The 26,255-nt window shown below is 37.0% G+C and overlaps 2 protein-coding genes across 4 annotated transcripts in view; one reads left to right on the top strand and one right to left on the bottom strand.

Moving 5' to 3' along the window:
* Positions 1-249: 249 nt before the first annotated feature.
* Positions 250-2,956, top strand: pierce1 (piercer of microtubule wall 1). The gene is made up of 3 exons (XM_067394503.1): positions 250-424; positions 2,587-2,665; positions 2,743-2,956. The coding sequence occupies exons 1-3, from the start codon at positions 276-278 to the stop codon at positions 2,923-2,925; spliced, it is 411 nt and encodes a 136-aa protein (XP_067250604.1). The 5' UTR covers positions 250-275; the 3' UTR covers positions 2,926-2,956.
* Positions 2,957-3,155: 199 nt separating this feature from the next.
* LOC137026891 (tight junction protein ZO-2-like) overlaps positions 3,156-26,255 on the bottom strand; it is an 83,034-nt gene continuing 59,934 nt past the window's right edge. Inside the window, exons 8-23 of one of the 3 annotated variants that reach the window (XM_067394500.1) lie at positions 24,511-24,622; positions 24,197-24,315; positions 23,272-23,335; positions 20,902-21,052; positions 20,489-20,597; positions 18,273-18,492; positions 17,866-18,047; positions 17,165-17,260; positions 14,885-14,973; positions 14,551-14,761; positions 14,014-14,114; positions 11,169-11,390; positions 8,540-8,656; positions 5,928-6,275; positions 5,568-5,653; positions 3,156-4,286 (exon numbers count right to left, since the gene is read on the bottom strand). In XM_067394500.1, the coding sequence (XP_067250601.1) occupies positions 4,115-4,286; positions 5,568-5,653; positions 5,928-6,275; positions 8,540-8,656; positions 11,169-11,390; positions 14,014-14,114; positions 14,551-14,761; positions 14,885-14,973; positions 17,165-17,260; positions 17,866-18,047; positions 18,273-18,492; positions 20,489-20,597; positions 20,902-21,052; positions 23,272-23,335; positions 24,197-24,315; positions 24,511-24,622 (2,399 nt within the window). In that variant the 3' untranslated portion in view covers positions 3,156-4,114. The remainder of the gene's footprint in view (positions 4,287-5,567; positions 5,654-5,927; positions 6,276-8,539; positions 8,657-11,168; positions 11,391-14,013; positions 14,115-14,550; positions 14,762-14,884; positions 14,974-17,164; positions 17,261-17,865; positions 18,048-18,272; positions 18,493-20,488; positions 20,598-20,901; positions 21,053-23,271; positions 23,336-24,196; positions 24,316-24,510; positions 24,623-26,255) is intronic. The other 2 variants (XM_067394498.1, XM_067394499.1) reach the window with 2 other exon arrangements.

The raw sequence follows: 26,255 nt of genomic DNA, 5'->3' as shown, positions 1-26,255 counted from the left end.
ATCAGTTTTCAGTAACTTTTAGAATAGCATAAAAACAACAACAACAAAATGAAACCGATATATATAGCCTATATATAGTTTTACTTTATGAAATTGTGATATTTTTTTCTATCTTTGAAAACCAATTTTGTGGGGAAAAAATTAACAAATAAACACAGAGCGATGGGTCGGGGGGGGGGGGGGGGGGGGACATGACGCCACCTAGTTACAGTGTTGATAGCAACCAACCACTCTCAGGGAATGTAAAAAGTGTGAGCGTCGACACAAACGGAAACATGGACGATCATTCTGCAGATGAAGGGACAAGGATGGAGCCTGAAGTGTTATCTAGTGACACATTTGAAATAAAGACAAGCGATGTGTACAAAGTGGATGAAAACTTACCAACGCGCTTTAATAATCCGGAGTGTTTCAGAGGATACAGGTGAGAAGAGTCATGTAGCCGCAGTGCACCATGTGTGACCTAAATCAGAACCTAATTAATTAATTTCTGTGTGTATATATATATATATATATATATATATATATATATATATATATATATATATATATATAATCATAGATGCAAACTCCTCACCTTTCAGTGACAACTCACCTTTTTGAGATCAAAATACTATAGGTCACTTATAGGATTTGCATAGATCCAATGAGAAAGTGTTTTTATGGGGGTGGGGGGTGTTACAAGCTAACGTTACTTTGTTGTTTCAGTAAGTACTATACATTGTTTCCTTTACTCTTACTTTAAAAAGTGATGTCTTTAAAGGAGAATATGTTATGTATTTGAGGTCTGAGATGTGGGAATGGTGAAGAGAGATGGCAAACAGTTTGCAGTTTAGCTCAGTGTTGCCATCTAATATGCCAATATTGTCTTAAATATCCTGCATTACAATTTTGGATATATATGGTATTAAAAATAAATAAAGAATCCCTTAAAGGGATAGTTCACCTAAAAATGAAAATTTGATGTTTATCTGCTTACCTCCAGGGCATCCAAGATGTAGGTGACTTTGTTTCTTCAGTAGAACACAAATGATCATTTTTAACTGCAACCGTTGCAGTCTGTCAGTCGTATAATGCATGTCAATGGGAACTTCGTCTATAAGAGTAAAAAAAAAACATGCACAGACAAATCCAAATTAAACCCTGCGGCTTGTGACGACACATTGATGTCCTAAGACACGAAACGATCGGTTGTGCGAGAAACCGAACAGTATTTATATAATTTTTTTCCTCTAAAACACCACTATGCACATCCAGTTGGTGAGGTCAGAAAACGCGTAATTTGACTGACAGACTGCAACGGTTGGAGTTAAAATCATCATTTGTGTTCTACTGAAGAAACAAAGTCACCTACATCTTGGATGCACTAGGGGTAAGCAGATAAACATCTTCAATTTTCATTTTTGGGTGAACTATCCCTTTAAAGTTACTACAAATGAGCATGTAAAGCAAATATTTTTTAAAAAAAACATATCGTGCGATGCATGCCCCACGCATGGTCCACCAGCATAGGACCAGCATGGACCAGCATGCCCCACGCGATGTTCTCACCTTTTTCCCCCCTTACCTGTTTGCATCCCTGATATATATATATATATATATATATATATATATATATATATATATATATACTAAGATGCCCTCCAAAAGTTTGGAAACATCCCTGGCAAAGTGTGGTTTTGGATGATATCAGCATAAATCCTTATTTTTTGGTGCAAATACATTAAAGTAACTTGACATCATCATTGAAGACCAGCAATAATAATTTTCATTTTGATTGAATAATAATGGCAATATAACCATGTCAAAGTCAGACATGCCCCTTTGCCAGCTGTGATTCCTGGTTACTGGTTTAATCTTGGCCCAGGTTTGTAAAAGATTTTTGGGTCAGCACACCTTAATAGCTTCAACAATTAATTGCCAATTAAGTTTAGAATACAATGAACCAATCAGAACCCAGTTTAGGTTAGACAGCTGCTAATGCTGGATATTTGGATGAATCGAAAATGTAAGGTTTTTTTCCATGTATAAACTGTTTATATAATATATGTTTTCGTAGTTTGGAGACCAGTGTGTGTGTGTGTGTATATATACATATATATATATATATATATATATATATATATATATATATATATATATATATATATATATATATATATATATATATATATATATATATATATATATATACACATATATGATAGTATTTAGTTCAGTCCTGCTCCTGGTGTACCAAGGAAGTTTCTAGTAAACCCAAAGACCTTTATTAGCCGTTTCATGTTTAATTAGGGTTGAAGATAAACTTTAGGGTCCAATTCTCCCAACATGCTTATTACTAGGGTATTAGCGGTTTATTAGTACTTATAAAGCACATATTATTGCCTTATTCTGCATGACATTATTCTACATCCCTTAATCCTACCCAATACCTAAGCTTAACAACTAACTTACTATTAATAAACAGTAATTAGGAGTTTACTGAGGCAAAAGTTGTAGTTAATAGTGAGAATTGGACCCTAATCAAAAGTGTGACCAAATTAAAATATCAGTAATTATTCTAATAAGCCTCTTTATACTTTTCAGCCAAAAAATGATCAACCCTCTGTACCAAACAACAAATCAAACATATGGAAGCAAAAAACCAACAGTTCATGAAATGCCGGCAAGTATACAGCACACACTGCCCTATTGATAAGATTATTCACACATTAGTATTTACACCCACTGTTTGTTTTCCAGACAACCTTTAAAGGAAGTCGTCGGAAGTTTTCAGAGCATCTTCTGAAAAGTGGCATGTATAGAGAAAACGGCTTCAACACCGTGCTGGACAAGAGCCGACTCACTGGACCCAATACAACTACTGCGTTCCACGACAGAATTAATTTCCATTGCTTATACCACACAGATGGGAAATCTCAGTAAAACACAGTCATCTTTATTCTGTATATAACAGACCAGTCATGCTAATTTGATGCTAGTAGGGGTTTGATTTTCAATTTAGAATTATCATTTTGGATGATCTATCCTTTTAATTGTATAAAAATTGATCCATTTTATTTATAGCCCACTGTGTGATGGATTCCAAGACACTTCCTGTTTGATTATTAAAAAAAAAAAAAAACACACACAACTAAGCCAAGAATGTCAATATAGTTTATTTTATTTGGTGTAGTAGAGTGAAATTCCACAGTAGACCTGAACATAAATGTCCAGGGAAAATTCTCTCAGTGTGTGACTCTCACACACAGTGAAAGCCATCAAAATATAATCCACGAGTTTTAGAAGCACTTTGAACCGATACGTGGAGGTAAAGCGGACTAATGTACAATCAAGCGTGTTAAAAACGTAATGCAGTGGGGCTGAAATAAGACAAACCGTGACAACAGCAGTTCCAATCACTCGAACCAACCAGCATCGACCTGAATTGTGAAGTGTCCCTTTGGAAACTCATTTGTGGTTGCTGTCGCTACACTGAGGATACGGGCGCATTAAGGGTTTTGGTGTTGTTGACTTTTTCCCTGTTTTTCCTTGGAGCTGTAAGCAGCAAATATATTGTCCAGAGGGCTGGATTGTCAAGTCCACAAACCTCCAACATTATTTGTAAAGTAAAAGGCACTTCAAAATGTTGTAACAAAATCCAGTGTATTGTCTTACATCGTATAACACACATGATCAGAAATGAAGGAATGCAAAGATAGTACAAACCTTAAAGAGAGTGACGTTTTAAAACAGTTTTGCTTCAGGCTTATAAAAAGAAAGTAACAAAAAGCTGGTTTGTAGCACACGACGGGTTTAAGGTTTTCATGGAGCAAAGAGAGAGAGAGAGAGAAAGACGTTTCTGTAGCGTCGCAGAAACTGAAAAAATTGCATAGGCAAGAAAACATGGTTCTGGAATCACACAGAGGGAAACAAAAATGCAAATATATATATATTTGAAAAATAAGATTCTATCCACACGGACAGAAAGTTGAACTTCTTTGAAGTGAAAAAGACAAATATACGCGTGGGAAACTTAAAAGCAAATGGGACTTCCAAGTCAGCAGCAGTTTTGGTGCAGGGCGGCGCCCCGGTGGAATGGTGAAGCTGTGCGGTGAGCCGAAGCAGAGGAACTCTACAGCTCAGTGTCCTGATACTTTTGTGTGGTGGTGTAATAGCCGCGCTTGGTCTGATCCGCCAGCTGCTGTCGAAACTCCTCCCCGGGCTCCTCGCCAAGGCCGAGCGGGCGGCTCTCTGTGTATGGCAGCTTGCAAGGAGGCGTCTGGGGCTCTGGTCGCGCACTGGAGCTGGACGCAATGCAAACGGAGCAAGATCAGTGAAAGACTGAGCACACTTTTTCACACTGAAAGGGATAGTTCACCCAAAAATCTGTCATTTATTCATCCTCAAGTTGTTCCTGAATTAATTTCTTTCTTCTGCTGAAAACAGAAGACGATATTTTGGAGAATATGGGTAACTAAACAGTTAAAGGATCAGTCCACTTTCAAATAAAATTTTCCTGATTTCTTTCTTCAGTCAAAAAGAAATTAAGGTTTTTGATGAAAACATTCCAGGATTTTTCTCCACACAGTGGACTTCAATGGACTCCAAACGGTTGAAGGTCAAAATGACAGTTTCAGTGTAGCTTCAAAGAGCTTTAAACGATGCCAGACGAGGAATAAGGGTCTTATCTAGCGAAACGATCTGTCATTTTCGAAAAAAAATACAACTGTATATGCTTTATAAACTCAAATGATCGCCTTGCACGTGCTTCCGCTTTCCGCATTCTTCAAAACGCTTACGCTGTATGTCCTACGCCTTCCCTATTCTACTTATGGAATGAACGCAGCACCAGTTCCGTTTTTTTCCGTAAGTAGAATAGGGAAGGCGTGTGACATACAGCGTAAGCACGTGCAAGGCAGTCATTTGTGTTTATAAAGCATATACAGTTGTATTTTTTTAGAAAATGGCCAATCGTTTCGCTAGATAAGACCCTTATTCCTCATCTGGTATCGTTTAAAGCCCTTTGAAGCTGCAATGAAACTGTAATTTTGACCTTCAACTGTTTGGAGTCCATTGAAGTCCACTATAAGAAGAATAATCCTGGAATATTTTAATCAAAAACGTTTATTTCTTTTCAACTGAAGAAAGAAAGACATGAACATCTTGGATGACATGGAGGTGAGTAAATTATCAGAGAGTTTTATTTGATACTTTAATGGGCCCCATTGACTTCCAAAGTATGGAAAAAATGACTATGGAAGTCGGTGGGGCCCATCAACTCTTCAGACTTGGATTAAACTGCTCAATTCATATGGATTTATTTTATGATGAACAAAAGTCTTAAGGGTGAACTGTCCCTTTAAGGTGAGGTCACATTTTCCATTGTTCTGGGAATTTCATGCGAGGGTGTAGGATTTCCCCATGCAGATTTCACAACGAGTTCGAGTTGGTCATGCAAATTCGGCATGTTGACCAACAAAAATCTGCTTGGTTTGAAAGTATGTGAGCTGTGCTTCATACTTCGCTACACAATAGAACTTTTTCACTAATGTGACCACACCTTCAGACCTAAACCAGATTCTTACCCGATAGGCTGTGGCCTGCTGTGGTCCAGTTTCTGAGACTTCATGGGGACGGCATAGATGTCTGGATGCTTCTGAGCAATCTCCAGCTGAAAACAGACAATATGAAGGCATCAGAATTGCTTACTTGAATACTTTATTTTGATGACATGTAGGTCACGTTTCTGGAATTATTCTAGATAGATGCCAAGCTACTGGATGACAAGTGCAAGAGACACTTTAAAGAGCAAAGCACAAGTGATTGGCAAGCAACGGTAGACAAAATAGGACAGAAAATGTGTTTAAAACATACATGTTCCTACAGTAGGGAAAACCTTGTTTATTTTGTACTTCATGCAAAGCCTAAAGATGATGAAAACTCACCCTGGCGTTCTGGGCCTCTTGGATCTCCAGAACTCTTTGTGTCCGGGCGAAGTGATCCATCTGCTCGAAGGCCTTCACTTTGCCCCGGAAAGATCTCTGTGAAGGATCGTCAGGACTGTCCACCAGGGGTTCACTGTCCCGTATCGGGGGGCTGTTTACGAGGCCCCTGGAGCTGCGGGATGCAAAGTTAGGTTTAAGTGCGGGTGGGGGAGGCAGGGGCTTGTTTTTTGCCGGAGAGTCCTGGCTGCGCGGGTGCTCGCTGCTTGCGGGGCTGCTTGAGCGAGAGTCGTAGTTTCGAGAGGGGTCGTACTGCCCCCGCGACACCTCGACTTGAGACAGCATTTTTACCTGAAACACATTTGAATATGTGTGTTAGAGAATAGAAACGAAATGCTTCACAACACTACACCATGGGTTAACCTCTTCTTAAAGGGATAGTTCACCCAAAAAAATAATTATCCCATGATTTACTCACCCTCAAGCCATCCTAGCTGTATATGACTATCTTCTATATTATGTTAAAAAATATACTGGCTCTCCCAAATTTTATAATGGTAGTGAATGGTGCTCACGATTTTGAAGCCCAAAAAAGTGCATCCATCATACAGCTCCAGGGGGTTAATAAAGGTCTTCTGAAGTGATGGGTTTTTGTAAGAAAAATATCCATATTTATAACTTTATAAACTATAATAACCAGCTTCCGGCAAACATCCATACGCAAGTTGAGTTACGGCGGAAGCGTAACCTCTGACGCAACGCATGACGTATTGAAATCTCAACAGTCTAAAATGAGAACTTTTAAAGACAAATGTCAGAGGATTTTGATATAAGAGAAGAGGAGCTTGAGTTTGTTGCCCAGCCCTATTTGTTTGAACCGTGAGAGGCGTCTACTCTCACCTACATTCAACATCCTTTTTTTTTTTTTTTAACCAAAACCCATTGCTTAACTTCAGAAGGCCTTTATTAAGCCCTTGGAGCCATGTGGATTACTTTTATGATGGATGGATGCACTTTTTTGGGATTCAAAATAGTGAGCACCATTCAATACCATTATAAAGCTTGGAAGAGGATATTTTTATCATCTCTGATTGTGTTTGTCTGAAAGAAGATAGTCATATACACCTAGGATGGCTTGAGGGTGAGTAAATAATGACATAATTTTCATTTTTTGGTGAACTATACCTTTAAGGCCAATTCACACCACACCAATAGATGGCAACAGAAACTTTGTTGGGTTTTGTCGGATCGAGTGTTACCCCTGTTGGAGTCTGTTGGAGCTTGTTTTTGCCGAATGAACATGCTGAATCAGAGTTAGAATGCAGAAGTGATGTGCTGTAATCTAGTGACTGTCGGCGTTGGTCTGTGTCAGTCGATGCAGTGTGAATTGGCCTTAAAACTACAGGTAAAGGCCAGTTATAGCACTGGATTAAACTGAGATTTACTGCATCTACTCAGGGCTGACATCGCTGTATTTTCACATTGAGATCCATGATTCCAAACACAAAACCTACTTAAGCAACACTACTAGTAAAATCTCCTAAACTGTGCCAGTTTTTCTATAGACACTAACAAAACACTAAAACTACAATTAACACTTTACAATAAGGTGCAATTTTTTAACATGAGTTAATACATTAGGTATCATGAACCAATTATTGTTCATTAAAATTATTAAAAATCATTTACATTAACTGAAATAAAGCTGAAATAAAATAAAATATAAATATTAGATGAAAAACTGAAAAAAAAAACTAAAACTGAAATAAAAATAAATTAAAGATAAATAGAAATATTAAAAAAAAAAACATCAAAAACTAATAAAAATGACAGAAGTACATAAAATGAAAACCAAAAATCTAAAAATAATAAATAGTATAGTATATAAATAATCCTAAATAACTTTGTCACAAACTAACAATATTTTTTTACAAATATTAATACATTTTTAACATATAAATCAATCATTAATGTATTCTGAAAAAACAAAAGTACTAATATTTTAGTTATAAATATATGTATAAATTTACACTAACCTAGATAAAAAATGCTGAAAAAATTACCTTTTAATTAACTAACAATATCAAGTTGAACCTTATTGTAAATGGTTATCAAACTACTTTACCACCAATTACCAATTGTTTTCTTTACATCAAGGTTACAGTATACATGTCTGTTGCTTTCAAGTAAACTACACTAGTTATTTCACCAATATTTCGGCACAACACAGATCTCGGCTCTACAGCGTACCACAATGAGCCATTGAGCTGCTTCGAGATGATTCTGAACTGCTGGAAAAATGGTTGCGCCAAATCAGGCCGTTCTTCTGCATGAATGTGGGTTTAGTCAGGGCAGGAGTTGTGTTAGAGTGAGTTTATCATCTTTACTGCAAAGTTTAGAGTCTCTACAAAGTATTAAGGCACTTAAAAATGGATGCATGCCACTGCTTCACATTATAAAATATCTATTTAAAGGGTGACATATGTGTCCAAAAATTACTTGTGTCCACTATATGCATTTTTTTTTTCTCTTTTGACATTTAGTTTAATATCTTGTAAATGATAAATGGTGTTTTTAAGAAAGGAAAGCCATTGGGGAGCATGACATGAGCTCACCTTCGCGGGGTCAGGCAGGAAGGTGGACATAAAGGGGGGACTAGCCTCAGTCAGCATCTCTCTGCTGCCCACTCTACGGATACGACCTCGAATCTCTGGGCTGGACTTCCTGAGGATCTGGAGGGGGGAGGGGAGAATTCAGATAACATAGAAAGTAGACTAGGCAGGGGAATGCATTCATTCATTCATTCATCCATCCGTAAAATTGCCACATTATTTATAAGTGTTTAAATGTATAAGGTTATTTTTTTGTAATTATTTTAAAAAAAATTCATTTTCATGTCTTGTCTAGGCCTTTTAAAACACAATTTCCATAATATTACAAAAAATCCCTGCAATATTATTTTAGTATTATTTATATAATGTTATAGTATTTATTAATATTTTGCATCAGTTTGTAATATTTGTTTAAGTTTTTGTACTTCTGTTGTGTCCCTTAGTCATATATATATACATACACACAGTGGCATGAAAAAGTATGTGAACCCCTTGCAGAATCTGTGAAAATGAGAATTATTTTAATAAAATAAGAGGGATAATAAAAAAATACATGTTATTTTTTGTTTAGTACTGTCCTGAGTAAGATATTTTACATAAAAGATGTTTGCATTTAGTTCACAAGACAAAACAATAACTGAATTTATTAAAATAACCCCATTCATAAGTATGTGAAGCATTGATTCTCAATACTGTGTGTGGTTACCTGATGATCCACTTTTTTTGTTTTGTGATGGTTGTTCATGAGTCTCTTGTTTGTTCTGAGCAGTTAAACTTAGCTCTGTTCTTCAGAAAATTCCTCCAGCTCCTGCAGATTCATCAGTTTTCAAGCATTTTTGCATATTTGAACCCTTTCCAGCAGTGGCTGTATGATTTTGAGATCCGTCTTTTCATACTGAGGACAACCGAAGGACTCAAACTCAACTATTAAAAAAGGTTCAAACATTCACTGATGCTCCAGAAGGAAACACGACGCATTAAGAGCCGAGGGATGAAAACTTTTGAATTCAAATATCAAGGTAAATTGTACTTAATTTTTCTCCCGGGAAACAAGTATCTTCTGTTGGTTCCGAAGGGCAGTACTAAATGAAAAACAATGATATTTAAATATAATAAGAAAAATTGTGACATCTTCATCCTGTTCAAAAGTTTTCACACCCCGACTCTTAATGCATCGTGTTTCCTTCTGGAGCATCAGTGAATGTTTGAACCTTTTTTAATAGTTGAGTTTGAGTCCCTCAATTGTCCTCAGTGTGAAAACACAGATCTCAAAATCCTAGTGCTTGAAATGCTTGAAAACTGATGAATCTGCAGGACCTGTAGGAATTTTCTGAAGAACAGAGCTCAGTTTAACTGCTCAGGACATTTTAGGACATATTGAGAATCAATGGTTCACATACTTATGAATGCGGTTATTTGAATAAATTCAGCTATTGTTTTGTCTTGTGAACTAAATGCAAACATTTTTTTATGTAAAATATCTTACTCAGGACAGTACTAAACAAAAAATAACATGTATTTTTTATTATCCCTCTTATTTTATTAAAAAAATTCTAAATTTCACAGATTCTGCAAGGGGTTTGCATACTTTTTCATGCCAGTGTGTGTGTGTGTGTGTGTATATATATATATATTCAGTTTTAATAATTTTAGTACTTCAACTTATTTCAGTTAGTTGCCAAGACATTTCTAATTTTAGTTTAAGAATTTTAAAGTTCAAGTTTTTCCATTTAATAATTATATTTCATTTCAGCTTCATTTCAATTAATGAAAATGACTCTAGTTTTAGTTAACAACACTGACTTTAGTTAATGATACTTCCAGGTTTTTCATATCCTTAATGATGTAAATTTTCTGGAATTATCATAATTTAGTAAACATTTAGTTATGAGTAATGTTGTAGGTCCAACATCTAACAGAAGGGGGCAGAAGAGTCTGCTTTTTGCATTTACAGATGCACTTGCTTTTTTTTTCCTCAAAAACATTAATTCCACGATTTGCCATGTAAACTCATTGTCTTACATTTACAGCATGTAATGCATGCATAACAAGTGTGCGCTGGTGTCTTATTCTCAATATGAAAATATATTTCCCTGCTGACTTGACCTCTGCTGTCTTTCTTCTAACACACAGCTGACTTTCTGCTGATCCAGGCAACTGTGAGGGATGCCTTCGCATCAAGCATGTTTAAGTGTGTAGATGTCAATGTATTTGCATACAGTTTGCCATCACTGTGAGGGATGAATGTGTCCATACATGTCTTCGGGCATGATAAATAGCCAACAACGTTTTGGAATTAGTATGCATGCATGTGTGTGGAGGTATGCGCACATTCCCTGATATTTCCAGGGGCCAGTTGCATAAACTTAGCCACTATGTTAAGACTGTGTCTTAAGAACTAGTTTGAATAACTAGCAGTTAACCAAGGTGTAATCAGGCTTACTTATCCAATTTAAATTAGACCGATCTACCTTTTTATTTAACTGACCTTAAAAAGTTAGGACCAGTCTTGAAGAAAAAATTAGATGATTAACTTCTAAGACCAAGTCTAAGCAGTTTATGCAACTGGCCACAGGTTTTCCATGATCGTAAGAACCCTGTAGATATGTTATACATGCGTGCGTGTGCTAACCTCCTCTGGCATAACTGGCTCAGAGGAGCGGCTAATGGCCGACACCCGCTGGCGGTCGAGCGGCTCGTCCGCTTCGTTATCTGTGTAAGTCCCGCCCTCGTCTGCCGTGTCTTCGTAGTCGCTGGTCAGCCGGCTGTCCATGCTGAGATAGTCAGCGCTCATCGCCGAGAGATACGACATGCGGTCGTCGTGAACGTCAAGGTCCCCCTCCGTCCCGTCCAGCTAAAAGAGACACATGATGGATCTTGTGTACAGAGAGGAGTGAAAACAAAAGAAAACACAAAAACAAAACAGAACGAAAGCTGTAGAGCACCACTGAAGAATGATGAACAGTAAAAGCACAGAAAAACAGGAGGAATGACTACCATCAGAAAAGGAAAACATGCATTAGCAGGTAAACTATGGGTTTAACTGTAAGGGAAACATTGAGGAATACTGGAAAAGATAAAGTGGGAAAATGTGAATGAAGGAGTCTTAAAGTAAAGAGATGTTGCATTAAAGTTAACATGAAACCATAATGGAGTTTTTACTGCACAGCCCTGGTTTTAATGTACTGTCCATGATTCATCTTGTGTGTTAACATTTTAGATAAAAATGTAATACTAAAATAGTATTTTACTATTTTTTTAACATATTAAAAGGGTCATGAATTGAGAAATAAATTTTTCCTTGATCTTTTGACATGTAAGAGGTCATTGTACTATAAAAGTTTCAGAATTCAAAACTCAAAAATGCTTTTATTTAAACCAAGCTCAGAAAATGACTTGTTTCAGATTTTGTCACATTATTACGTAGTAGTGCAACGAAAGACTGCCACTGCAGTAGAAAGTCAACGCCTACTTTAGCCCTGCCCATCAATTCTCACATCTCATGTAGTAGTAAATACGAGACGCAAACACAGGATTACTCCAGCAACAAAACAATAGAGATGCCTCTGAGGATTACAAGACATTATAAAGGGCCAAGTTGTAGAAAAACAGTCTCTGCATTGCCATCCTTGTGATCCTAACATTAAGAAAGCATGGATAAACTTTATTTTTAACGAAGTTCCAGTCGGATCACATCAGTAAGACACTGTTTGTTCGTGTTCGCTTAATTTTACTGCAGATTCCTTTTTAAACAAGTTCACAGACAGCCTGACACAGGCTTTTCAGAGAGACTGTAAATAAAAGATGCAGTGCCAACTACATTGGATCTGACAGCAATGTCGCAACACACAAAGTGCAGCAATGTTTTACCATGTGTCACTATTGCTGTGTCCGTTACAGATCACTTGATATGTGCTGAGTATTTATACCGTAGCTCCACAGTCAAACTGAATAGTTGTGATTTGCTGTTCTTTCATTTTTAAAGGGTTAGTTTACCCAAAAACTAAAATTCTGTCATTAATTACTCACCATTGTGTCGTTCCACATCAGTAAGACAAGAAGATCTTTTAAATTGAAATCTGAGAGGTTTCGGTCCCTCCATAGTGATCAAACACAACTACCACTTTTGAAGCCCCAGAAAGTTAGTAAAGACATCATTAAAGTAATCCATGTTTAACCTCAATTTTGTGAAGCAATGTGAGTGCTTTGTTTGCATACAATAAAAAAACATAGTTTACCACTTTATTTATGAAAATATTTATTCACGAGAGCATCATGACACATGTTGTGTAGACTTGTGTGTCAACACAATGCATATGCGCAAATGTTCATGAGAGCACCATAACTCATGCGTTTAGTGTTCACACAAGAGCTGACATTGTTGCGTGAACACACTTTGGATAATATTATTCTGTAAATAAAAGTGGTAAATTGTGTTTTCTTGTGCAAACAAAGCACTCAAGTTACTTCGTAAAACTGAGGCTAAACTACTGGAGTCACATGGAGTACTTTAATAATGTCTTTACTACTTTTCTGGACCTTCAAAAGTGGTCATTGCGTTGGATCTCTATGGAGGGACAGAAAGCTCTCAGATTTCATTAAAAATATCTTAATTTGTGTTCTTACAGATGTGGAACGAGTGTGAGTAATTAATGACAGAATTTTCATTTTTGGGTGAACTTACCCTTTGGTGTGTTAATTTGGGGGATTCCCGGATGCAGAAGAAAGCACGTAGAGAATGCTGCTTTTGTTATTGTTTTGATGGAAGTCATTCACTGTAATCCTGAATAAAAGCGTCAGTGAGCGACATCTTCTGTTGTGTCATCAGTACAACACGCTTCATTTTATTTAAAATACGACACTACAAATGACAATGCATACATTTTTCACTTTATCGAAAATGATTAACTATGAATAGCCTTTAAGAATGACAGTGTGACAAACAATGGTACATTCATTCATAATTCTGTTTACATGAAACACCGGAAGTCATCCATTCTCAGTCAATTATAACTGTGGTAACTCCAAGTACTTACTTATTTTAATATGCAAAACTCTTAGCCAATCATAGCAGTGGGCGTTTACTTCCAAGTCTTGAATGCGGCACGCCCATCAAAACGGAGTGTTTGAAAGAGAGGGTCAAAAACAGGATAAAAAATAGCTTATTACTTCTAAATAATTTTTTTTAATGTAAAAATCTTGATAATATAATGAGAGGACCTCAGAGAATATAATAAATAAAAAATAAAAAAATGCAGTTCATGACCCTTTAAATATTTTAAATTTAAATTTTTAGTTTCCTTTTGTCTCAATATCACAATCAAGTAAAGTGGTGTATTTTTAAAAATATTTTTAAAATTTTTTTGATGGCAGAAGCAAAATAGGTTGTAAACAGTGTTTCATGTTGACTTTAAGAGAAGGTTTTGTTTCAGAGTGGATAGAAGGTGGTGGAGAACTATATCATCCATTGTTTTTACCTTCCCCTCTGAGACCCACACAGCGTGGGTCTGCTGGTCTCGTATGGTCTCCTTCAAACTGCCGTACCAGGCATCATTAGCCGAGTTCAGATCGATAACAGCTAACAGACAGATGGAGGAGGGAGACAGAGAGAGAGAGAGAGGAAATCAAAACATTTCGATTTGGGTCAACTGTTCTCTAGGATCTGTTTATTTCACTGTGTTTCCATCAGCTACTTTCAATCATTTGGTGATTTTCGAACTGGTAACTGTGTCATTGTCAGATTTCATTGATATGTGCCAATCACAATATTTGATAGCTACTCTTTACTGCAATTCCCCTGATTTTGGTATTTAATTATTTCATTAAACAGTCATATTTTAATCTGCTTGTTCATACTAAAAACGCTGAAGAAAACCTTTAATTAAATAAAATAAATAATGTAAATTTCTGCAAAATAACCTTTCAGAGAGAAAGTCACACAGGTATGAAACAACATAACTGTGAGCAAACGCTGACAGTTTTTTATATGAGGTGTCTGGACCCCCAGGACTGACCGGTAAACAGGTGTGAGCAGGTTTTCCTGAGCTTCAGAGCCTGATCGTAGAGTTTGCGGGCACTGCGGTTAGAGCTGGGGATGACCCTCTGTCTCATCGCCTTCACCCCATGTTTGCTATCCGGGCTGAAGAAGATGACTATGGGGTACCACTGCGTGTAGTTCAGGGTGTCCACAGCTTTAGGGGTGACATCCAGTAGAGCGTGCTTGTCCTGCATCAATGAAAAAATGGGTCAATGTGGGTTAAATGTACAGTACAAAGCTTAAAGGTGCATTCATATAAATAACTCTGACTGAAGTTTTGATTATTAATTTGTGTGTGCATACACTATTACCTGTTCGATGATCTGTCGAATCGTGTTGAGACGAACCACCCCGGAGGATTTTTCCGACCCTGCGTCTTTGGGTTCTGTTTCTGATGTGCCATTGGACAAAAACAACAAGTATAATCAAACTACAAATACTTACTCAATACAGTGGGTACGGAAAGTATTCAGACCCCCTTAAATTTTTCACTCTTTGTTATATTGCAGCCATTTGCTAAAAGTTAATTTTTTTTCCCTCATTAATGTACACACAGCACCCCATATTGACAGAAAAACACAGAATTGCTGACATTTTTGCAGATTTATTAAAAAAAAAAAAAACCTGAAACATCACATTGTCCTAAGTATTCAGACCCTTTGCTGTGACACTCATATATTTAACTCAGGTGCTGTCCATTTCTTCTGATCATCCTTGAGATGGTTCTACACCTTTATTTGAGTCCAGCTGTGTTTGATTATACTGATTGGACTTGATTAGGAAAGCCACACACCTGTCTATATAAGACCTTACAGCTCACAGTGCATGTCAGAGCAAATGAGAATCATGAGGTCAAAGGAACTGCCTGAAGAGCTCAGAGACAGAATTGTGGCAAGGCACAGATCTGGCCAACGTTACAAAACAAATTCTGCTGCACTTAAGGTTCCTAAGAGCACAGTGGCCTCCATAATTCTTAAATGGAAGATGTTTGGGACGACCAGAACCCTTCCTAGAGCTGGCCGTCCGGCCAAACTGAGCTATCGGGGAAGAAGAGCCTTGGTGAGAGAGGTAAAGAAGAACCCAAAGATCATTGTGGCTGAGCTCCAGAGATGCAGTCGGGAGATGGGAGAAAGTTGTAGAAAGTCAACCATCACTGCAGCCCACCACCAGTCGGGGCTTTATGGTAGAGAGGCCCGATGGAAGCCTCTCCTCAGTGCAAGACACATGAAAGCCCGCATGGAGTTTGCTAAAAAACACCTGAAGGACTCCAAGATGGTGAGAAATAAGATTCTCTGGTCTGATCAGACCAAGATAGAACATTTTGGCCTTAATTCTAAGCGGTATGTGTGGAGAAAACCAGGCACTGCTCATCAGGCACTGCTCACCTGCTCACCTGTCCAATACAGTCCAAACAGTGAAGCATGGTGGTGGCAGCATCATGCTGTGGGGGTGTTTTTCAGCTGCAGGGACAGGACGACTGGTTGCAATCGAGGGAAAGATGAATACGGCCAAGTACAGGGATATCTTGGACCTTCTCCAGAGTGCTCAGGACTGGGCCGAAGGTTTACCTTCCAACAAGACAATGACCCTAAGCACACAGCTAAAATAACGAAGGAGTGGCTTCACAACAACTCCGTGACTGTTCTTGAATGGCCCAGCCAGAGCCCTGACTTAAACCCAATTGAACATCTCTGGAGAGACCTAAAAATGGCTGTCCACCAACGTTTACCATCCAACCTGACAGAACTGGAGAGGATCTGCAAGGAGGAATGGCAGAGGATCCCCATATCCAGGTGTGAAAAACTTGTTGCATCTTTCCCAAAAAGACACATGGCTGTATTAGATCAAAAGGGTGCTTCTACTAAATACTGAGCAAAGGGTCTGAATACTTAGGACCATGTGATATTTAAGTTTTTCTTTTTTTATAAATCTGCAAAAATGTCAACAATTCTGTGTTTTTCTGTCAATATGGGGTGCTGTGTGTACATTAATGAGGGAAAAAAATGAACTTAAATGATTTTAGAAAATGGCTGCAATATAACAAAGAGGGAAAAATTTAAGGGGGTCTGAATACTTTCCGTACCCACTGTATGTACAATAAAATAAATATATTTTTTTTATTTAATGGTAGCTAAAGCCCTAATTTTTAGCTTAAAGTTTTAAGGTGGTGTCAAAACTAGACTTTATTATTCATTCATATCCATACAAAGTTTGTTCATGAAAAGCAGGTATACAAGAATATGACCAACACACAACCTAAATTTAACTTGGACTGAAAATAAGTCAAACTCATTTTCACATGTGGGCAAGTTTAAAAGGATGTAAACTTCAATAAGGCTGAATTATTAGTTTGTGTTATTTATATAATGATATTTATTTATTTAAATAATATTTCATCAATATATTTTATATTAAACATTTAAATATATTGTCATTTAAATTAATCATTTATTATTATTCCAAACAGAAGTTCAAAGCATGTTCACATCATATCAGGTTGCTAATATTCATTACAGGGTCTGAAATAATACTTAAAATCTAGTGTGACAATCCCATTATTGATGGTATTGCAGAGATTGAAATGAACTCACTGGCAATTACAAACTCATCCGGAAGCTCCGCTTTCAGTTTTTCGCTGGCAGCATCAGCGATTGGTCCAAACAGCACAACCGGCCTTCGGAATCCCGCTATGGGAGGAACACAAGGTTTACAACAAGGATTTCACAGCTGAGGTAATCTGTTTTAGCCTGACTAAAATACAGAATGGTTTCTGTTAATGGTAATAAACACTCCATTAGCTATGTAAATAGGGTTTAGAGAGGATTAAAGAAAAAGTCTTGATTTATGATTCAAAACAGCCTTATTCAAATTCTTGACAATGTCTTTTGCCACATAAATCATGATGAATTTATTGGGTAATTTTTCTTGAATAGTGTGTAGGGAGCAATCTCTCTCAGTGATGAGCCCATTTTTCAAAAGTATTAAAAATTTCTCAGCTGCAGAGACTTTCATTAGCAGTATTAGGCTGGTCCGCTCAGAGAGGTGAATGATGTTGTGTGTAAGAAGCCATCATCTTATTAAGAAAGTTTATTGTGTAAACCATACAGGTACCATGATAAATAAATCATGATGTTTGCCATTCGTTGCATCAGTTGTACATGGTTATTTATTACTTTCTCTTTTTCGGGCTACATTCTGATTCATAAGATCCATAGTGTTCACTACAAACTTGTTTTTATATCTATATTAAAAATAAAAATATTATTATTGTCTATTATATATATACACACACCTTCTCTCAGCACCACCCTCTCATAGGCAGGGAATCGTGTGGCGACAGCAGAAGAACTTTCCTCTCGGCTCTTCCGCAGGTCTTTCTTCTTGGCCGCCCTCTGACCACGTAGTCTCCAGAAGTCAGCTCTGTCACTTCCTGAGCCCTTATGTGTGTTCTGGACGTTTGCCATCTGCTCCGCTCTGATCGGCACAGGAGCAAGGGTTACGAGTAGAAAAAGAACGAAAGCGATGGATCATTGGAAGCAAAGTCTCTGGTTCTCTGATCTCTGGTTTTGTCCTATAGCTAATCACTATAGTTTACACTATTTCAGGGTTACAGTCTTAAACGCCATTTAGCTTAGGCATATTTTGACATATATAGCTTTTAATCTCAGGCAAAGATTGCCCATCCTTCTCCGTTCTCACCTGCTCTTGTTGGGAATGATGCCCTTCTCCAGCAGTTGGTTGTCTTTGCCCAAGCGGATGGCCAGCCAGTTTCCCAGCTTGCCGTCATATAAGGTGTCCACCACCTTGAGGATCTCCCCCCGGGAGAAGGCGAGACACTGAGGCAGCTCCTTCTCATACTCAAAATGGGTCCGGATGAAAAACGAGTCCCCTCGACCGGATACCAAGATGTCTTCGTAAACTAAGACACAACACAGAGACATTAGTTCCCAAACAACTCAATGTTTTGGGATTAATTGAAAGTGAGACTAATTAAAATAAATAGATAAAAATAAAAAAACAGATAAATAAAAAATTACAATAAAAAAAAGTAAAGGTGCTGTAAATAAATAAAACAAAATCAAATAAAAAGATACAAATAAAAATTAAAAGGTTCTGTAAAAATAAAAATATAGAAATAGATATATATTAAATGGATAAATAGATAAAATATAAATTGATAAAAAAATAAAAATAAATCAAAAGTTTATGTAAAAATAAAACATACATTATTAAACAAATAAACTAATAAATATATAATAAAATAAAAACAGATAAAAAATAAATACATGGATAAACAAAATATAAATAGATACAATAAATAAATAAATAAATATAAAAAGTAAAAAAAATGCATAAAAATAAATAAATAACGATAATAAAAATCAAAAGGTTATGTAAAAAAAAATAAAAATACATAAATAGATAAACAAAATTTGAATAGCTAAAAATAAATTAATTAATTAACTAATTGTAAGTGATTTTCAGTTTATCAATCTCTAACACTATCCAAAATAATGCTGTAAATGAATTCTGTTGTACTTTGTGAATTTTAAATGGGTGATCCAGTGTCATTCAAGGATAAAATTTACAGAGGTCAGATTTCCTCTAGTGGTGCCGTCACCCTCTTGATTAAAGCTCTGACACCACATCTGTCTCGGCTCAGACCAAATGAGCTTCAACCCCTGACTTTTCCATGAGACATCCACACCAAGGAGAGACGGAGAGAGAGAAATAAAGACTGAGACAGGGAATGAATGCGATGGAAGGATGGCATGACAGCAGAAAAAGAGCGATAGAGCCAAGAGAGCAGTGTCAGTTCCAACAGCAGAGGTCACTGCTGACGTCCCGCTGTCTTGCGATGGGGTTAGGAACTTGTTTTTAGTTGAACTCCTTTCTGAAAGTTCCTCTACTGGGATTGAACCAATAAGCATTCAGAACAGGGGTTCATTTACTTCCTTACATAACAGGCAAAAGAAAGCACAGCTCACAAACATGAAAATCAAGATTTTTGCATGTTTGTACATGTGTGAGCATGACCGCACTTGACACGGCAGTCCCTGGAAGAGCCAAAACTGGCTACAACTGGTTTTGTACTGATGAGCAACAGGCTCTGTGTGTATAGGGGGAAGGGAAGAATGAAGAGAGAGCGCTTCAGGGCCTGTTCACACATACAGCAATGTATGAATGGCTGCTAGACCTGTAATTTAGGGGCCAATATAGTACTAAAAATAATTTGGAAAACATTATTATTATTTTTAAAAGGTAATAATAAAATAAAATAAAATAAAATAAAACTGTCAAAGTCACGTGAACCATTGAAATTTCGAAATGTTTCCAAACACTTATGACATAACAAAGCCTCGTTTACTGAAATCACGTGACTGGCGATTTAATACACACTCTGAACCACCGATTTGAAACAAAAGATTCATGAAGCTTCGAAGCTTCATGAAGCAGTGTTTTGAAATCGCCAATCACTAGATATTGAGGAACCACTGTAGTCACATGAACTGTTTTAAATACGTCTTTAGTAGCTTTCTGGGCTACTAAAGAAATACTAAGGACTTTCTTTTTAATTATCTTGCTGTCAATGCAGGCCTCACTGAGCCATCAGATTTTATCAAAAATATCTTAATTTGTGTTCTGAAGATGAACGAAGGTCTTATGGGTGTGGAACGACATGAGGGTGAGTAATTAATGACAGAATTTTCATTTTTGGGTGAACTAACCCTTTAATATGAAAACTCAAAATTCAAAATATTAATATTAAACTATAATAAAACCAAAATAACACTGCTTTGGACAAGAAGATAGGGGTGTTTCAGTGCTTGTGTGTTTCCTGAGGTGAAGCGAGGGGCAGTTTTGTGTGTTTAATGTGTGTGGTGTGAGCAAGGCTTGTGTTCTCTTGCACTCACCCTCGGTTTTATTCTGTGCCAAAATGGTCACGACCTCACCCCGCGGGATCTCCAGCAGGAACAGCACGGCTTCCTCTCGCACAATGCCCCGAAAGTCAACGTTATTCACCTTTAGGGAGAGACATAACACACACGCACACGTACAGTTGAAAAGGAAATGTGACAAATGCGAATCAAATTCAAAGTACGTTCTCTTCTCTTAAAGGGATCTTGGAAAACTTATCATAAGAGATGTAATTTACATACATAAGATTTAAAGATACAGTAATAAAAACAACTTGTTTTATTCAAAGGGTCGAAGAGAGCATGGAAAATGGTCATGAATAATTCAATTACAATTGTTTTTTGTTTTTTGAACATTATAAGTGAACCTCAGGGGGAAAAACCTAAAACTGAAACTGATGTTTTCATACCTTCACGATCTGATCCCCTACACGGAGACCTTCTTCTTCAGCCGGACTGCCCTCCTGCACTCCTGCTATGAATATTCCCACATCATTTCCTCCAGCTAACCTCAGTCCAACGCTCTCTCCTTTCTGAAAGCTCACCATCACTGTGTTGGGCCTAAAAAAAGAGAGTGAGAGTTTGAAATTTGCTAAAAATAATAATTTAACATCAATTTCATTCTTAAAAAAACAGCAAGTAGACAGACTCCAAATTTACTTTACTCATACCTGCCAATACTCAACTGTTTAAAGGATGCATTAAACTGATCAAAAGTGACAGTAAAAACATTTATAATGTGCATTGTGTTCCCTTTCTGACTTAAAATATTCAATTAGTTTAATTTGAGATGGTACAGTCATACTTTGTCTGATAGAAATGTTAATATCAAAAATGTACTTTCCAAAATGCAACATGTACCCATTTAATAGAACAACTCCCAAAAAAGATATTAAGAGAAAAACATAGTGATGCTTAAAAATGGTCCAATTTCTATTCATCCTTTCCAAACACACCAAAAACCAAAGGCACCGTCATGTCTTGTTTTCCCCTGATCTCCAGCTGAAAGCACCTCTCTCATCCTGTGCTCAGGTAAAACAAACGCTGGTCTCTAGTCTTAAAGCAAAGCGGTTCTGTAAGCAAGCACAGGACACAAAAATAACCTCTCCCAGTGGATACGAGCAGCAGCAGACTGCCTCTTCCTCATGAATATGGAGGAGCTGACGGAGAGGATGATTAAAAGAGAGATTGCAGCAGTATCCACTCCGTCTGTGAGGCTGTGATGCAGATGACCCCCCCATCTTGGTTTCATTTTCTGTGCTTTGTCTTCCTGTTCGCTCTTCCTCGAGTGTGACAGTTTAAACGGACAGTTCACCTCAAAATTAAAGAGTCCATATTATGCTCTGTAACAAAGTCTTGATTTTGTTTGTGGGGTCTACTAGAATAGTCTTTCATGCTTGAACGTTCAAAAAACACAATTCTTTTTACATATTTTACATTGTTGCAGCACCTCTCTTCCCATTCTTTCAGTAACACACTTTTTAGTTCCGGTCTCTATGAAGCTCCTTCTTCTGAAAACTGAAATGTGCTCTGATTGGTTGGCTGGACCAGTGACCTAGCGTGTTTCTGAAATGTGACCCTTGTGAGTTTCAACACGCTACTAAGGCAACTCAACCAGGCCTCAGCCCTTTTTTGCGTATGCCTGGTGCAGGAATTATTTAAATGAGGAATATTGTGATGTGTTAATTCCCGGACGGAAACTCAAGACTACAATCAAGGCGTTTCAGTTCAGAATTGCGTGCGATTAATCGAAACTGAATTTCGAATTCGGCTTCCAACAATTACAAAATAATATGATAATTGAAATAAAACGATTATTGTGCCCGATTCAGTTTCTTTCATTTACAGCGGTGCACTTTCACTCCTCAAAGCCCAAACTTAATGTGTAAATCAGTAAAATCATGTACTGTGCCTTTTGTAAAAAGGGATGTGCTTGATATTAAAAAGAGTTTTCAAAAGCACCATACTACGGAGCTTTTCCTCAGGTGGCTTTCTGTGCGCGCCCTCCGACACAAAGCAGTACACAGCGAAGCAAACTGAACTTTGAGCTTCGTGCGTGTGCCTAAATGGTCAAATACATGCTACAATTTCAAAATGCTGGGGTTGGCGATTATTCACGTAAACACAGTCAGTTATGTCTTATGTGAAAATAAACAGTTGGAAAATAAAAGAATGTGTATCAGTATATTGGATCCATGCATCCTGCTGCCATCTGTGTCTTAATGTTAATCAAAGAACAAAAGACAAGTTGTATTTTTATATATTTGTTTTTGTATTTTTTTTCTCTAGTGTATTTATCCTATTGTTTTTTGATTTTTTTTGTTTTTATTGTATTACTGATTGTTTACTTATTTTCAATATTTTTTTGAAGACTATTTTATTTGAATTAGGTAGCCTAGTCTGCTGTGGCATTGTAATTAGAATTGAGAATTGCAAAATTTTACTGGTTTTTAAAAATTAGATTTCACAGAAAGCTATAGTTTAATAAATTACTCATCTTAGGTTTTGGTCATATGGCACACTCATAATAGTGTTAAATAATCGTGATTACAATATTGACCAAAATAATCGGGATTATGATATTGTATGATTTTACTAATGTGTATGTGTGTGTGTGTGTAAGATGAGTGTGTGGTGACTGAAGTGCAGCCCTGTCTTCAGATCTAAACTCAGCCCTCAGTGAGTCCTCTGGTTTAGTTAATAAATAAGATTGTAGTTCAGTGAATAAGATCATGAGTGAGGAGGGTTGAACCTGCGGGTTATTCACAGCATCCACTCACCCGTAAATGGCCTCGTCCTCCGGGCTCGGTCTCAGCAGGATCTTGGGTGTTGTCCTTAATGCTGCTGCACATTGAATAAAAAATAATTCAGCATCAGTTTCATCCTAATACCACTGCAAACAGCCAGACTGCAAATTTAAATTGGTCAGTAACATTGTTTTGAAAGAAATTAATACGTTTATTCAGCAGGGATGCATTAAATTGATCAAAACTGACAGTAAAGACATTTATAATGTAACAAAAGATTTCTATTTCAGATAACTTAATATTCATTATCCTAAAAAAAATATATCACAGTTTCTCCAAAAATATTAAGCAGCAGTGTTCTCAACATTGATGATGATAATAAGAAATGAAGCAAATTTTTGAAGTGTCACTAAAGACTCGAATAATGATGCTGAAAATTCTGCTTTGCCATCACAGGAATAAATTATAGTTTAAAATATATCCAAATAGAAAAAATAAATATTTTAAATTCTAATAATATTTTCGTTTTTACTGTATTTTTCATCAAATAAATGCAGTCTTGGTGAGCATAAGAGACTACTTTCAAATATATTAAAACATCTTACTGATCCCAAACTTTTGAATGAATTAAGCATTTTGCATAAATGTTATGTAAATAAATAAATCTGTTCTTATGACAATGTGATTATGTAGCATACCATTCCCAGTTTTAGTGACAAATTTAGTTATCCTAAATAAACTTCTGATGGTAAATGTTCCACTGAAGTAAAAGTCAGTGAGGGTCAAACCATCCTTTTAACCGACTGTATGTAATGTTGCAGTTTCTGGTCAACATTTGTCTGGTTTATTTAGTCAGCAAAACCAATTATACTCTCATTTGGCAACTGACAAGTATTGCCAATCCTCTGCCAGAGGATATCAAACCATAATACATCTAATTCATCATAATTGTTCCTACGTGGTGGCTCTTCTTCCTGTGGTTCTGCTCTCTCCTCCTGGGTTGGAAGCGGCACCTCTGGAGTTTTGTAAGGAGAGGATGTTACAACGGGCTTTGCGAGTCTGCTTTGAGGGTCCTCCCTAAAAATAAATACAACAAGATAAATTGCAGTTTTGATCTGACAGTTTCTGACTGAGAATATACATGCTTGACTAACATTAGACAACCAGAAATTGCTCCTAAAGTCCTTTGTCTTTGAAATAAGTGGCACTTAGTTTGATGTTTTATTTTTTAATAACTGCTTTTTGAGCATAGACATGAAAAGCTGTGCTCACTTGGTATTCTCTCGTGCAGCGTCATTTGAAGAGTGTGAGGAGAGGTCAGATTGACGTGACCTTTGGTCATCTTGAGGTGAGTAGGAATGGTAGGACTCCATCTCAGAAATATCTGAAAGAAACACAAGTCTACAATGAGAAGCAAAGGACTTTTTTCCTATTAGTTCAGGAAAGAGACGAGGCCCAGAGGAGACAGAATTAAATGGACCCACAACCACAGAGAACAGACCACCATGTTACTGTCGACTTGGTGTTAATTTGCCTAGATCTGCCCCGTTATAACAATCATTTCTGTTTATACTGTGATTTTGACCACAGGATATCCATGCCTTTTTGACCCAAATCATGGTGATTTACAATGCCTACGTGACTCAAATGCACAGAATTTCATGAAGCTGTCATGAAGAGACTAATAGCAGTGTTATACAGAGGCAGAAGGTATGTCGGACAGGTGTGATTAATCTTTAGGAACAGAACACCCTGAGAAAGACAGAGAAAAAGGACAGACAGGAAGTGACATCTACAGCAACTACCTTGGAGAGCAGAGATGTGTGCAAAAGCATCTAGTGCTTGCATACATTAAAGCTACACTGATAGTTAAAGGAACAGTTCACCAGGAAAAAAAAAAAAAAAAAGGAAATTGTCATCATTTACTCAACCTCATGTCATTCCAAACCCGTATGACTGTCTGTCTTCAGTGAAAAAACATATTGAAGACATTGAAGCAGTTCATTTTTGAGCAGTTACAAGGATAGTTCACCCAAAAACCTGTTGATGGTAGCCGTTGACTTACATTTAAGGAAAAACCAATGGCTATCATCAACTGTCTGGTTACCAACATTCTTCAAAATATCTTCTTTTGTGTTCAACAGAATAAAGAAACTCATACAGGTTTGGAACAGCATAAAGGTGAGTAAATGACAGAATTTTCATTTATGGGTGAACCATCCCTTTAACTTAAGAATCATTGCAACCGAATCACTGAGTCAATAAAACAACTGAGAGCCTGATCAGTCCGATTCGTGTATGAATCATGCTGCATAATACTAGTTCAATCAGTTTATCTTGAAAGAATTGGTTCAAAAGAATGACTTGCTCATGAATCAGATGGATTCGGTTCTCAAGTTCAACTCAGTTGAGTCAATGATTCGGATGATTTAGCATTTCTCAAATGAACAGATTATCATTAAATAACAACTTAAAGGGTTAGTTCACCCAAAAATGAAAATTATGTAATTAATGACTCACCCTCATGTCGTTCCAAACCCGTTAGTCCGTTCATCTTCGGAACACAGTTTAAGATATTTTAGATTTAGTCCGAGAGCTTTCTATCCCTCCATTGAAAATATTTGTACGGTAGACTGTCCATGTCCAGAAAGGTAATCAAAGGTAATCAAAGTAGTCCATGTGACATCAGTGGGTTAGTTAAAATACATTTTGGTCCAAAAATAACAAAAACTACGACTTTATTCAGCATTGTATTCTTTTCCGGAATCCTTTGCATTGAATTGATTCCATTGAATTGATTCTATTGAATCCTTTCATCTGTCTGCGTTGGTAATGCACTTTTACGTGTTTTTTTTTTAGCGATTAGGACATCCGCGACATGCACACTTACGCACCATTTTAAAAAATATAGCAATACCAAAATACAAACAATGTAGAATAGCTTGAATAGAGCGTGCGTCTCCCTGTAAACGAAGCTCGGGCGCACCGGATAACACGTCAGCAGCGTCACTGCGGAG

Source organism: Chanodichthys erythropterus, chromosome 9 (assembly GCF_024489055.1).
Source record: "Chanodichthys erythropterus isolate Z2021 chromosome 9, ASM2448905v1, whole genome shotgun sequence".
Taxonomy (NCBI): Eukaryota; Metazoa; Chordata; class Actinopteri; order Cypriniformes; family Xenocyprididae; genus Chanodichthys; species Chanodichthys erythropterus.
The sequence above is the reverse complement of the archived record's forward strand: the minus strand, read 5'-3'. Positions and strand labels throughout refer to the sequence as shown.